A 13,451-nucleotide genomic window follows, 5' to 3' on the forward strand; every position below is an offset into this window, starting at 1 on the left:
TCAACCCACTCCACCCCAACCCAACCCCGCAACCAAACCAGACATGACCCAACTCAACCCACTCCACCCCAACCTAACCCAACCCCGCAACCAAACCTGACATGACCCAACTCAAAGCAGTCCACCCCAACCCAAACCAACCCCGCAACCAAACCCGACACGACCCAACTCAACCCACTCCACCCCAACCCAACCCCACAACCAAACCTGACAAGGCCCAACTCAACCCACTCCACCCCTGCCCAACCCCGCAACCAAACCCGACAGGACCCAACTCAACATACTCCACCCCAACCCAACCCAACCCCACAACCAAACCCGACACGACCCAACTCAACCCACTCCACCCCAACCCAACCCAACCCCGCAACCAAACCTGACAAGGCCCAACTCAACCCACTCCACCCCAACCCAACCCCGCAACCAAACCCGACATGACTCAACTCAACCCACTCCACCCCAACCTAACCCAACCCCGCAACCAAACCTGACAAGGCCCAATTCAACGCAGTCCACACCAACCCAACCCAACCCCGCAACCAAACCCGACACGACCCAACTCAACCCACTCCACCCCAACCCAACCCAACCCCGCAACCAAACCTGACAAGGCCCAACTCAACCCACTCCACCCCAACCCAACCCCGCAACCAAACCTGACATGACCCAACTCAACCCACTCCACCCCAATCCAACCCAACCCCGCAACCAAACCCGACATGACCCAACTCAACCCACTCCACCCCAACCTAACCCAACCCCGCAACCAAACCCGACACGGCCCAACTCAACCCACTCCACCCCAACCTAACCCAACCCCGCAACCAAACCTGACAAGGCCCAATTCAACGCAGTCCACCCCAACCCAACCCAACCCCGCAACCAAACCCGACACGACCCAACTCAACCCACTCCACCCCAACCCAACCCCGCAACCAAACCTGACAAGGCCCAAATCAACCCACTCCACCCCAACCCAACCCCGCAACCAAACCTGACAAGGCCCAACTCAACCCACTCCACCCCAACCCAACCTCGCAACCAAACCCAACATGACCCAACTCAACCCACTCCACCCCAACCTAACCCAAACCCGCAACCAAACCTGACATGACCCAACTCAACGCAGTCCACCCCAACCCAAACCAACCCCGCAACCAAACCTGACAAGGCCCAACTCAACCCACTCCACCCCAACCCAACCCCGCAACCAAACCAGACATGACCCAACTCAACCCACTCCACCCCAACCTAACCCAACCCCGCAACCAAACCTGACATGACCCAACTCAAAGCAGTCCACCCCAACCCAAACCAACCCCGCAACCAAACCCGACACGACCCAACTCAACCCACTCCACCCCAACCCAACCCCACAACCAAACCTGACAAGGCCCAACTCAACCCACTCCACCCCTGCCCAACCCCGCAACCAAGCCCGACAGGACCCAACTCAACATACTCCACCCCAACCCAACCCAACCCCACAACCAAACCCGACACGACCCAACTCAACCCACTCCACCCCAACCCAACCCAACCCCGCAACCAAACCTGACAAGGCCCAACTCAACCCACTCCACCCCAACCCAACCCCGCAACCAAACCCGACATGACTCAACTCAACCCACTCCACCCCAACCTAACCCAACCCCGCAACCAAACCTGACAAGGCCCAATTCAACGCAGTCTACACCAACCCAACCCAACCCCACAACCAAACCCGACACGACCCAACTCAACCCACTCCACCCCAACCCAACCCAACCCCGCAACCAAACCTGACAAGGCCCAACTCAACCCACTCCACCCCAACCCAACCCCGCAACCAAACCCGACATGACTCAACTCAACCCACTCCACCCCAACCTAACCAAACCCCACAACCAAACCTGACAAGGCCCAATTCAAGGCAGTCCACCCCAACCCAACCCAACCCCGCAACCAAACCCGACACGACCCAACTCAACCCACTCCACCCCAACCCAACCCAACCCCGCAACCAAACCTGACAAGGCCCAACTCAACCCACTCCACCCCAACCCAACCCCGCAACCAAACGTGACATGACCCAACTCAACCCACTCCACCCCAATCCAACCCAACCCCGCAACCAAACCCGACATGACCCAACTCAACCCACTCCACCCCAACCTAACCCAACCCCGCAACCAAACCCGACACGGCCCAACTCAACCCACTCCACCCCAACCCAACCCAACCCCGCAACCAAACCTGACATGACCCAACTCAACGCAGTCCACCCCAACCCAACCCAACCCCGCAACCAAACCCGACACGACCCAACTCAACCCACTCCACCCCAACCCAACCCCGCAACCAAACCTGACAAGGCCCAAATCAACCCACTCCACCCCAACCCAACCCCGCAACCAAACCTGACAGGGCCTAACTCAACCCACTCCACCTCAACCCAACCCCGCAACCAAACCCAACATGACCCAACTCAACCCACTCCACCCCAACCTAACCCAACCCCGCAACCAAACCTGACATGACCCAACTCAACGCAGTCCACCCCAACCCAAACCAACCCCGCAACCAAACCTGACAAGGCCCAACTCAACCCACTCCACCCCAACCCAACCCCGCAACCAAACCCGACATGACCCAACTCAACCCACTCCACCCCAACCCAACCTAACCCCGCAACCAAACCTGACAGGACCCAACTCAACACACTCCATCCCAACCCAACCCAACCCCGCAACCAAACCTGACACGGACCAACTCAACCCAGTCCACCCCAGCCCAACACCGCACACCGCAACCAAACCCGACACGACCCAACTCAACCCACTTCACCCTAACCCAACCCCGCAACCAAACCTGACAAGGCCCAACTCAACCCAGTCCACCCCAACCCAACCCCGCAACCAAACCCGACAAGGCCCAACTCAACCCACTCCACCCCAACCCAACTCAACCCCACAACCAAACCCGACACGACCCAACTCAACACACTCCACCCCAACCCAACCCAGCCCCGCAACCAAACCTGACACGGCCCAACTCAACCCACTCCACCCTACCCAACCCCGCAACCAAACCCGACAGGACCCAACTCAACATACTCCACCCCAACCCAACCCAACCCCACAACCAAACCCGACACGACCCAACTCAACCCACTCCACCCCAACCCAACCCAAACCCGCAACCAAACCTGACAAGGCCCAACTCAACCCACTCCACCCCAACCCAACCCCGCAACCAAACCTGACAAGGCCCAATTCAACGCAGTCCACCCCAACCCAACCCCGCAACCAAACCCGACAAGGCCCAACTCAACCCACTCCACCCCAACCCAACTCAACCCCACAACCAAACCCGACACGACCCAACTCAACACACTCCACCCCAACCCAACCCAGCCCCGCAACCAAACCTGACACGGCCCAACTCAACCCACTCCACCCCAACCCAGCCCTGCAACCAAACCTGACAAGGCCCAACTCAACCCACTCCACCCCAACCCAACACTGCAACCAAACCCGACACGGCCCAACTCAACCCACTCCACCCCAACACAACCCAACCCCGCAACCAAACCTGACAAGGCCCAACTCAACCCACTCCACCCCAACCCAACACAACCCCGCAACCAAACCCGACACGGCCCAACTCAACCCACTCCACCCCAACCCAATCCAATCCCACAACCAAACCTAACAAGGCCCAACTCAACCCAGTCCACCCCAACCCAACCCCGCAACCAAACCCGACATGACCCAACAAAACCCACTCCACCCCAACCCAACCCAACCCCACAACCAAACCTGACAAGGCCCGACTCAACCCACTCCACCCCAACCTAACCCAACCCCGCAACCAAACCTGACATGACCCAACTCAACGCAGTCCAAACCAACCCCGCAACCAAAGCCGACACGACCCAACCCCGCAACCAAACCTGACAAGGCCCAACTCAACCCACTCCACCCCAACCCAACCCCGCAACCAAACCAGACATGACCCAACTCAACCCACTCCACCCCAACCTAACCCAACCCCGCAACCAAACCCGACATGACCCAACTCAACCCACTCCACCCCAACCCAACCTAACCCCGCAACCAAAGCTGACAGGACCCAACTCAACACACTCCACCCCAACCCAACCCAACCCCGCAACCAAACCTGACATGACCCAACTCAACCCACTCCACCCCAACCCAACCCCGCAACCAAACCTGACAAGGCCCAACTCAACCCACTCCACCCCAACCCAACCCAACCCCGCAACCAAACCTGACACGGACCAACTCAACCCAGTCCACCCCAGCCCAACACCGCACACCGCAACCAAACCCGACACGACCCAACTCAACCCACTTCACCCTAACCCAACCCCGCAACCAAACCTGACAAGGCCCAACTCAACCCAGTCCACCCCAACCCAACCCCGCAACCAAACCCGACAAGGCCCAACTCAACCCACTCCACCCCAACCCAACTCAACCCCACAACCAAACCCGACACGACCCAACTCAACCCACTCCACCCCAACCCAACCCAACCCCGCAACCAAACCTGACAAGGCCCAACTCAACCCACTCCACCCCAACCCAACCCCGCAACCAAACCCGACATGACTCAACTCAACCCACTCCACCCCAACCTAACCCAACCCCGCAACCAAACCTGACAAGGCCCAATTCAACGCAGTCCACCCCAACCCAACCCAACCCCGCAACCAAACCCGACACGACCCAACTCAACCCACTCCACCCCAACCCAACCCCACCCCGCAACCAAACCTGACAAGGCCCAACTCAACCCACTCCACCCCAACCCAACCCCGCAACTAAACCTGACATGACCCAACTCAACCCACTCCACCCCAATCCAACCCAACCCCGCAACCAAACCCGACATGACCCAACTCAATCCACTCCACCCCAACCTAACCCAACCCCGCAACCAAACCCGACACGGCCCAACTCAACCCACTCCACCCCAACCCAACCCAACCACGCAACCAAACCTGACATGACCCAACTCAACGCAGTCCACCCCAACCCAAACCAACCCCGCAACCAAACCCGACACGACCCAACTCAACCCACTCCACCCCAACCCAACCCCGCAACCAAACCTGACAAGGCCCAAATCAACCCACTCCACCCCAACCCAACCCCGCAACCAAACCTGACAAGGCCCAACTCAACCCACTCCACCCCAACCCAACCCCGCAACCAAACCCAACATGACCCAACTCAACCCACTCCACCCCAACCTAACCCAACCCCGCAACCAAACCTGACATGACCCAACTCAACGCAGTCCACCCCAACCCAAACCAACCCCGCAACCAAACCTGACAAGGCCCAACTCAACCCACTCCACCCCAACCCAACCCCGCAACCACACCCGACATGACCCAACTCAACCCACTCCACCCCAACCCAACCTAACCCCGCAACCAAACCTGACAGGACCCAACTCAACACACTCCACCCCAACCCAACCCAACCCCGCAACCAAACCTGACACGGACCAACTCAACCCAGTCCACCCCAGCCCAACACCGCACACCGCAACCAAACCCGACACGACCCAACTCAACCCACTTCACCCTAACCCAACCCCGCAACCAAACCTGACAAGGCCCAACTCAACCCAGTCCACCCCAACCCAACCCCGCAACCAAACCCGACAAGGCCCAACTCAACCCACTCCACCCCAACCCAACTCAACCCCACAACCAAACCCGACACGACCCAACTCAACACACTCCACCCCAACCCAACCCAGCCCCGCAACCAAACCTGACACGGCCCAACTCAACCCACTCCACCCCAACCCAGCCCCGCAACCAAACCTGACAAGGCCCAACTCAACCCACTCCACCCCAACCCAACACTGCAACCAAACCCGACACGGCCCAACTCAACCCACTCCACCCCAACACAACCCAACCCCGCAACCAAACCTGACAAGGCCCAACTCAACCCACTCCACCCCAACCCAACACAACCCCGCAACCAAACCCGACACGGCCCAACTCAACCCACTCCACCCCAACCCAATCCAATCCCACAACCAAACCTAACAAGGCCCAACTCAACCCAGTCCACCCCAACACAACCCCGCAACCAAACCCGACATGACCCAACAAAACCCACTCCACCCCAACCCAACCCAACCCCACAACCAAACCTGACAAGGCCCGACTCAACCCACTCCACCCCAACCCAACCCCGCAACCAAACCCGACATGACACAACTCAACCCACTCCACCCCAACCCAACCCAACCCCGCAACCAAACCCGACACGACCCAACTCAACCCACTCCACCCCAACCCAACCCAACCCCGCTACCAAACCTGACAAGGCCCAACTCAACCCACTCCACCCCAACACAAACCAACCCCGCAACCAAACCCGACACGACCCAACTCAACCCACTCCACCCCAACCCAACCCAACCCCGCAACCAAACCTGACAAGGCCCAACTCAACCCACTCCACCCCAACCCAACCCCGCAACCAAACCTGACATGACCCAACTCAACGCAGTCCACCCCAATCCAACCCAACCCCGCAACCAAACCCGACACGACCCAACTCAACACACTCCACCCCAACCCAACCCAACCCCGCAACCAAACCTGACAAGGCCCAACTCAATCCACTCCACCCCAACCCAACCCAACCCCGCAAACAAACCTGACAAGGCCCAACTCAACCCACTCCACCTCAACCCAACCCCGCAACCAAACCCGACATGACCCAACTCAACATACTCCACCCCAACCCAACCCAACCCCGCAACCAAACCCGACAGGACCCAACTCAACATACTCCACCCCAACCCAACCCAACCCCGCAACCAAACCCGACACGACCCAACTCAACCCACTCCACCCCAACCCAACTCAACCCCGCAACCAAACCCGACACGACCCAACTCAACCCACTCCACCCCAACCCAACCCAACCCCACAATCAAACCTGACAAGGCCCGACTCAACCCACTCCACCCCAACCCAACCCCGCAACCAAACCCGACATGACACAACTCAACCCACTCCACCCCAACCCAACCCAACCCCGCAACCAAACCCGACACGACCCAACTCAACCCACTCCACCCCAACCCAACCCAACCCCGCAACCAAACCTGACAAGGCCCAACTCAACCCACTCCACCCCAACCCAAACCAACCCCGCAACCAAACCCGACACGACCCAACTCAACCCACTCCACCCCAACCTAACCCAACCCCGCAACCAAACCTGACAAGGCCCAACTCAACCCACTCCACCCCAACCCAACCTAACCCAACCCCGCAACCAAACCTGACAAGGCCCAACTCAACCCACTCCACCCCAACCCAACCCAACCCAACCCCGCAACCAAACCCGACATGACCCAACTCAACCCACTCCACCCCAACCTAACCCAACCCTGCAACCAAACCCGACATGACCCAACTCAACCCACTCCACCCCAACCTAACCCAACCCCGCAACCAAACCTGACATGACCCAACTCAACGCAGTCCACCCCAACCCAACCCAACCCCGCAACCAAACCCGACACGGACCAACTCAACCCAGTCCACCCCAAAACAACACCGCACACCGCAACCAAACCCGACACGGCCCAACTCAACCCAGTCCACCCCAACCCAACCCCGCAACCAAACCCGACATGACCCAACTCAACCCACTCCACCCCAACCTAACCCAACCCCGTAACCAAACCCGACAAGGCCCAACTCAACCCACTCCACCCCAACCCAACCCAACCCCACAACCAAACCCGACACGACCCAACTGAACACACTCCTCCCCAACCCAACCCCGCAACCAAACCCGACATGACCCAACTCAACCCACTCCACCCCAACCCAACCCAACACCGCAACCAAACCCGACACGGACCAACTCAACCCACTCCACCCCAACCCAACCCAACACCGCAACCAAACCCGACACGGACCAACTCAACCCACTCCATCCCAACCCAACCCAACACCGCAACCAAACCTGACAAGGCCCAACTCAACCCACTCCCCCCCAACCCAACCCCGCAACCAAACCCGACACGGCCCAACTCAACCCACACCACCCCAATCCAACCCAACCCTGCAACCAAACCCGACACGGCCCAACTCAACCCACTCCACCCCAACCCAACCCAGCCCCGCAACCAAACCTGACAAGGCCCAACTCAACCCACTCCACCCCAATCCCAACCAACCCCGCAACCAAACACGACACAGCCCAACTCAACCCACTCCACCCCAATCCAACCCAACCCCGCAACCAAACCCGACACGACCCAACTCAACTCAACACACTCCACCCAACACAACCCAACCCCGCAACCAAACCTGACATGACCCAACTCAACCCACTCCACCCCAACCCAACCCAACCCATCCCCGCAACCAAACCCGACACGACCCAACTCAACCCACTCCACCCCAACCCAACCCAACCCCGCAACCAAACCCGACATGACCCAACTCAACCCACTCCACCCCAACCTAACCCAACACCGCAACCAAACCCTACAAGGCCCAACTCAACCCACTCCACCCCAACCCAACCCAACCCCACAACCAAACCCGACACGGCCCAACTCAACCCACTCCACCCCAACACAACCCAACCCCGTAACCAAACCCGACAAGGCCCAACTCAACGCAGTCCACCCCAACCCAACACCACAACCAAACCTGACACAGCCCAACTCAACCCACTCCACCCCAACCCAACACCGCACAGCGCAACCAAACCCGACACGACCCATCTTAACCCACTCCACCCCAACCCAACAACGCAACCAAACCTGACACGACCCAACTCAACTCACTCCACCCCAACCCAACACCGCACAACGCGACCAAACCCGACACGACCCAACTCAATCCACTCTACCCAACCCAACACCTCACACCACAACCAAACCCGACATGGCCCAACTGAACCCACTCCACCCCAACCCAACCCCGCAACCAAACCCGATACAGCCCAACTCAACCCACTCCACCCCAACCCAGCACCTCACAATGCGACCAAACCCAACACGACCCAACTCAACCCACTCCACCCCAACCCAACACCGCTAAACGGAAACAAACCCGACACGGCCCAACTCAACCCACTCCACCCCAACCCAACACCACAAGCAAGCCCGACACGACCCAACTCAACCCACTCCACCCCAACCCAACACCGCAACCAAACCCGACACAGCCCAACTCAACCCACTCCACCCCAACCCAACACCACACAACGCGACCAAACCCGACACGACCCAACTCAACCCACTCCACCCCAACCCAACCCCGCAACCAAACCCGACACGGCCCAACTCAACCTACTCCACCCCAACCCAACCCCGCAACCAAACCCGACACGGCCCAACTCAACCCACTCCACCCCAACCCAACACCACAACCAAACCCGACACGACCCAACTCAACCTACTCCACCTCAACCCAACACCGCAACCAAACCCGATATAGCCCAACTCAACCCACTCCACCTCAACCCAACACCGCAACCAAACCCGACACGACCCAACTCAACCCACTCCACCCAACCCAACACCACATAACGCAACCAAACCCGACACGGCCCAACTCAACCTACTCCACCCCAACCCAACCCCGCAACCAAACCCGACACGGCCCAACTCAACCCACTCCACCCCAACCCAACACCACAACCAAACCCGACACGACCCAACTCAACCCACTCCACCTCAACCCAACACCGCAACCAAACCCGACACGACCCAACTCAACCCACTTCACCCTAACCCAACCCCGCAACCAAACCTGACAAGGCCCAACTCAACCCAGTCCACCCCAACCCAACCCCGCAACCAAACCCGACAAGGCCCAACTCAACCCACTCCACCCCAACCCAACTCAACCCACTCCACCCCAACCCAACACCTCACAATGCGACCAAACCTGACACGGCCCAACTCAACCCACTCCACCCCAACCCAACACCGCAACCAAACCCGATATAGCCCAACTCAACCCACTCCACCTCAACCCAACACCGCAACCAAACCCGACACGACCCAACTCAACCCACTCCACCTCAACCCAACACCGCAACCAAACCCGATATAGCCCAACTCAACCCACTCCACCTCAACCCAACACCGCAACCAAACCCGACACGACCCAACTCAACCCACTTCACCCTAACCCAACCCCGCAACCAAACCTGACAAGGCCCAACTCAACCCAGTCCACCCCAACCCAACCCCGCAACCAAACCTGACAAGGCCCAACTCAACCCACTCCACCCCAACCCAACTCAACCCACTCCACCCCAACCCAACACCTCACAATGCGACCAAACCCGACACAACCCAACGCAACCCACTCCACCCCGACCCAACCCAACCCCGCAACCAAACCCGACATGACCCAACTCAACCCACTCTACCCCAACCCAACACCGCAACCAAACCTAACACGACCCAACTCAACCCACACCACCTCAACCCAACACCGCAACCAAACCTAACACGACCCAACTCAACCCACACCACCTCAACCCAACACCTCACAACGCGACCAAACCAGACACGACCCAACTCAACCCACTCCACTTCAACCCAACACCGCACAATGCGACCAAACCCAACACGACCCAACTCAACCCACTCCACCCCAACCCAACACCGCAACCAAACCCAACACGACCCAACTCAACCAACTCCACTCCAACCCAACACCTCACACCGCAATTAAACCCGACATGGTCTAACTCAACAAACCCAACATGACCTAATTCAACCCACTCCAGTCCAACTCATCCCACCCCAACCCAACCCCAACACAACTCAACCCAACATGACCCAACTCAACTCTTTCCAACTCGTCCCAGCCCAACCCAACTCCAAACCAATGCTACACAACTCAACCCAACCCAACCCAACATGACCCAACTCAACTCGTCCCACCCCAACACAACACAACTCAACCCAACCCAACATGACCCAACAAAACCTAAGATTGGAGTGGTGCTGGAAAAACACAGCGGGTTAGGCAGCATCTGAGGAACAGGAAAATTGACGGTTTGGGCAGAAGCCCTTCCTCAGGAATGAGGCTCATTCCTGATGAAGGGCTCTTGCCCGAAACATGAATTTTCCTACACCTCGGATGCTGCCTGACCTGCTGTGCTTTTCCAGCACCACTCTAATATTGACTCTGATCTCCAGCATCTGCATTCCTCACTTTCGCCAACAAAACTCAACCCAACCCGACACGACCCAACACAACCCAACCCATCCTGACCCAATTCAATCCAACCCAACACAGCTCAACCCAAAACAACCCATTCTACCCCAACTCAACTCAACCTAACCCATCCCACCGCAACCTAACACAATCAACTCAACTCATCCAAACCCAACTCCATCCTACTGCAGCCCAGCCTGACCCAATTCAACCCAACCCATCCCACCCCAAACCAACTCATCCAAATCCAACTAGTCCCAACCCAAATGAATTAAACCCAATTCATCCCAACCCAACTCATCCTACCCCAACCCAGCCTGACCCAACTCAACCCAACCCAGCTCAACCCAAATTATCCTACCCCATCCAAACTCAACACAACTCATCCCAACTCAATTCAACCCAACCCATCCCACCTCAACCCAACCCAACTCATCCCACCCCAACTCATCCCAATCCAGCTCAACTCAATCCAACTCATCCCAACTCAATTCAAATCAACTCAATCCAACTGAACTCATCCAGCCCAGCACACCCCACCCCAACACAGCACTATCCAGCCGAAAAACCGAAAACACTTATCGCCCGTGCTTGTTGCCAACTCAGTAAAGGCCAGCTCATCTTTCTAAATGTAGCAACTCCCTATGTCCGGGGGTGGGGGGAGCCATGATGGCAGCAACATATTGACCCTGCCCCCGTCCAGCCCCGTACCCACTGCCCCGTTTCCCGTGAAGACAGCGGACTTACTCTGAGAGCGCATGTCGACCGAGAAGGGTGGGAAGCAGGGGATGACACTGAGTGCTCCCATGGTCTCCAGAATACCACTCTGAAGGCCAAAGAGCACCAGGACCACGATGATGCAGATGAACTTGCCCTGGAGGCCATAGCCATGGAGCGAGTTCTTGGTAGCCTTGTAGTACAAGAGGTATCCGTAGAAAGAGACAAAGGTGGACACACCAATGATGATGTTGACGTAGGAGTTGGGGTTAATGAAAGCGACCTGTGGACAACAGAGAAATGTCACTGCTGACTGTTCAGCCCATCGGGTATGCTGACCCTGCCACACACCTGTGGCTCATCTTGGGCTACTTTCCCACTTGATCCTTTGATTCCCCTGTGGGACCAGACCCCTGTCTCTCCCTGTGGGACCAGATCTCTGTCTCTCCCCTGTGGACCCAGACCCCTGTCTCTCCCCTGTGGGACCAGACCCCTGTCTCTCCCCTGTGGGACCAGACCCCTGTCTCTCCCTGTGGAACCTGATCTCTGTCTCTCCCCTGTGGACCCAGGCCCCTGTCTCTCCCCTGTGGGACCACACCCCTGTCTCTCCCCTGCGAGATCAGATCTCTGTCTCTCCCCTGTGGGACCACACCCCTGTCTCTCCCCTGTGGGACCAGACCGCTGTCTCTCCCCTGTGGGACCACACCCCTGTCTCTCCCCTGTGGGACCAGACCCCTGTCTCTCCCCTGTAGGACCAGACCCCTGTCTCTCCCCTGCGAGACCAGACCCCTGTCTCTCCCCTGCGGGACCAGACCCCTGTCTCTCCCCTGTGGGACCAGATCTCTGTCTCTCTCCTCTGGGACCAGACCCCTGTCTCTCCCCTGTGGGACCAGACCCCTGTCTCTCCCCTGTGGGACCAGACCCCTGTCTCTCCCCTGTGGGACCAGATCTCTGTCTCTCCCCTGTGGACCCAGACCCCTGTCCCTCCCCTGTGGGAACAGACCCCTGTCTCTCCCCTGTGGGACCACACCCCTGTCTCTCCCCTGCGAGACCAGACCCCTGTCTCTCCCCTGTGGGACTAGACCCCTGTCTCTCCCCTGTGCGACCAGGTCTCTGTCTCTCCCCTGCGAGACTAGACCCCTGTCTCTCCCCTGTGGGACCAGACCCCTGTCTCTCCCCTGTGGGACCAGACCCCTGTCTCTCCACTGTGGGACCAGATCTCTGTCTCTCCCCTGTGGGACCACACCCCTGTCTCTCCCCTGTGGGACCAGACCCCTGTCTCTCCCCTGTGGGACCAGACCCCTGTCTCTCCCCTGTGGGACCACCACACCCCTGTCCCTCCCCTGTGGGACCAGATCTCTATCTCTCCCCTGCGGGACCACACCCCTGTCCCTCCCCTGTGGGACCACACCCCTGTCTCTCCCCTGTGGGACCACACCCCTGTCTCTCCCCTGTGGGACCAGATCTCTGTCTCTCCCCTGTGGAC

At 58.6% G+C, this 13,451-nt stretch overlaps 1 protein-coding gene across 1 annotated transcript in view; it reads right to left on the reverse strand.

Annotated features, from left to right (window-relative positions):
- The window catches only part of LOC122546842 (organic solute transporter subunit alpha), a 72,505-nt gene that overhangs the window by 33,292 nt on the left and 25,762 nt on the right, over positions 1–13,451 (reverse strand). Inside the window, exon 6 of the mRNA XM_087985258.1 lies at positions 11,996–12,248. Coding sequence (XP_087841384.1) covers positions 11,996–12,248 — 253 coding nt within the window. The remainder of the gene's footprint in view (positions 1–11,995; positions 12,249–13,451) is intronic.

This window comes from Chiloscyllium plagiosum, unplaced genomic scaffold, assembly GCF_037043375.1.
Source record: "Chiloscyllium plagiosum isolate Xiang-an unplaced genomic scaffold, Cpla_swu_hap1 HiC_scaffold_51, whole genome shotgun sequence".
Classification (NCBI taxonomy): Eukaryota; Metazoa; Chordata; class Chondrichthyes; order Orectolobiformes; family Hemiscylliidae; genus Chiloscyllium; species Chiloscyllium plagiosum.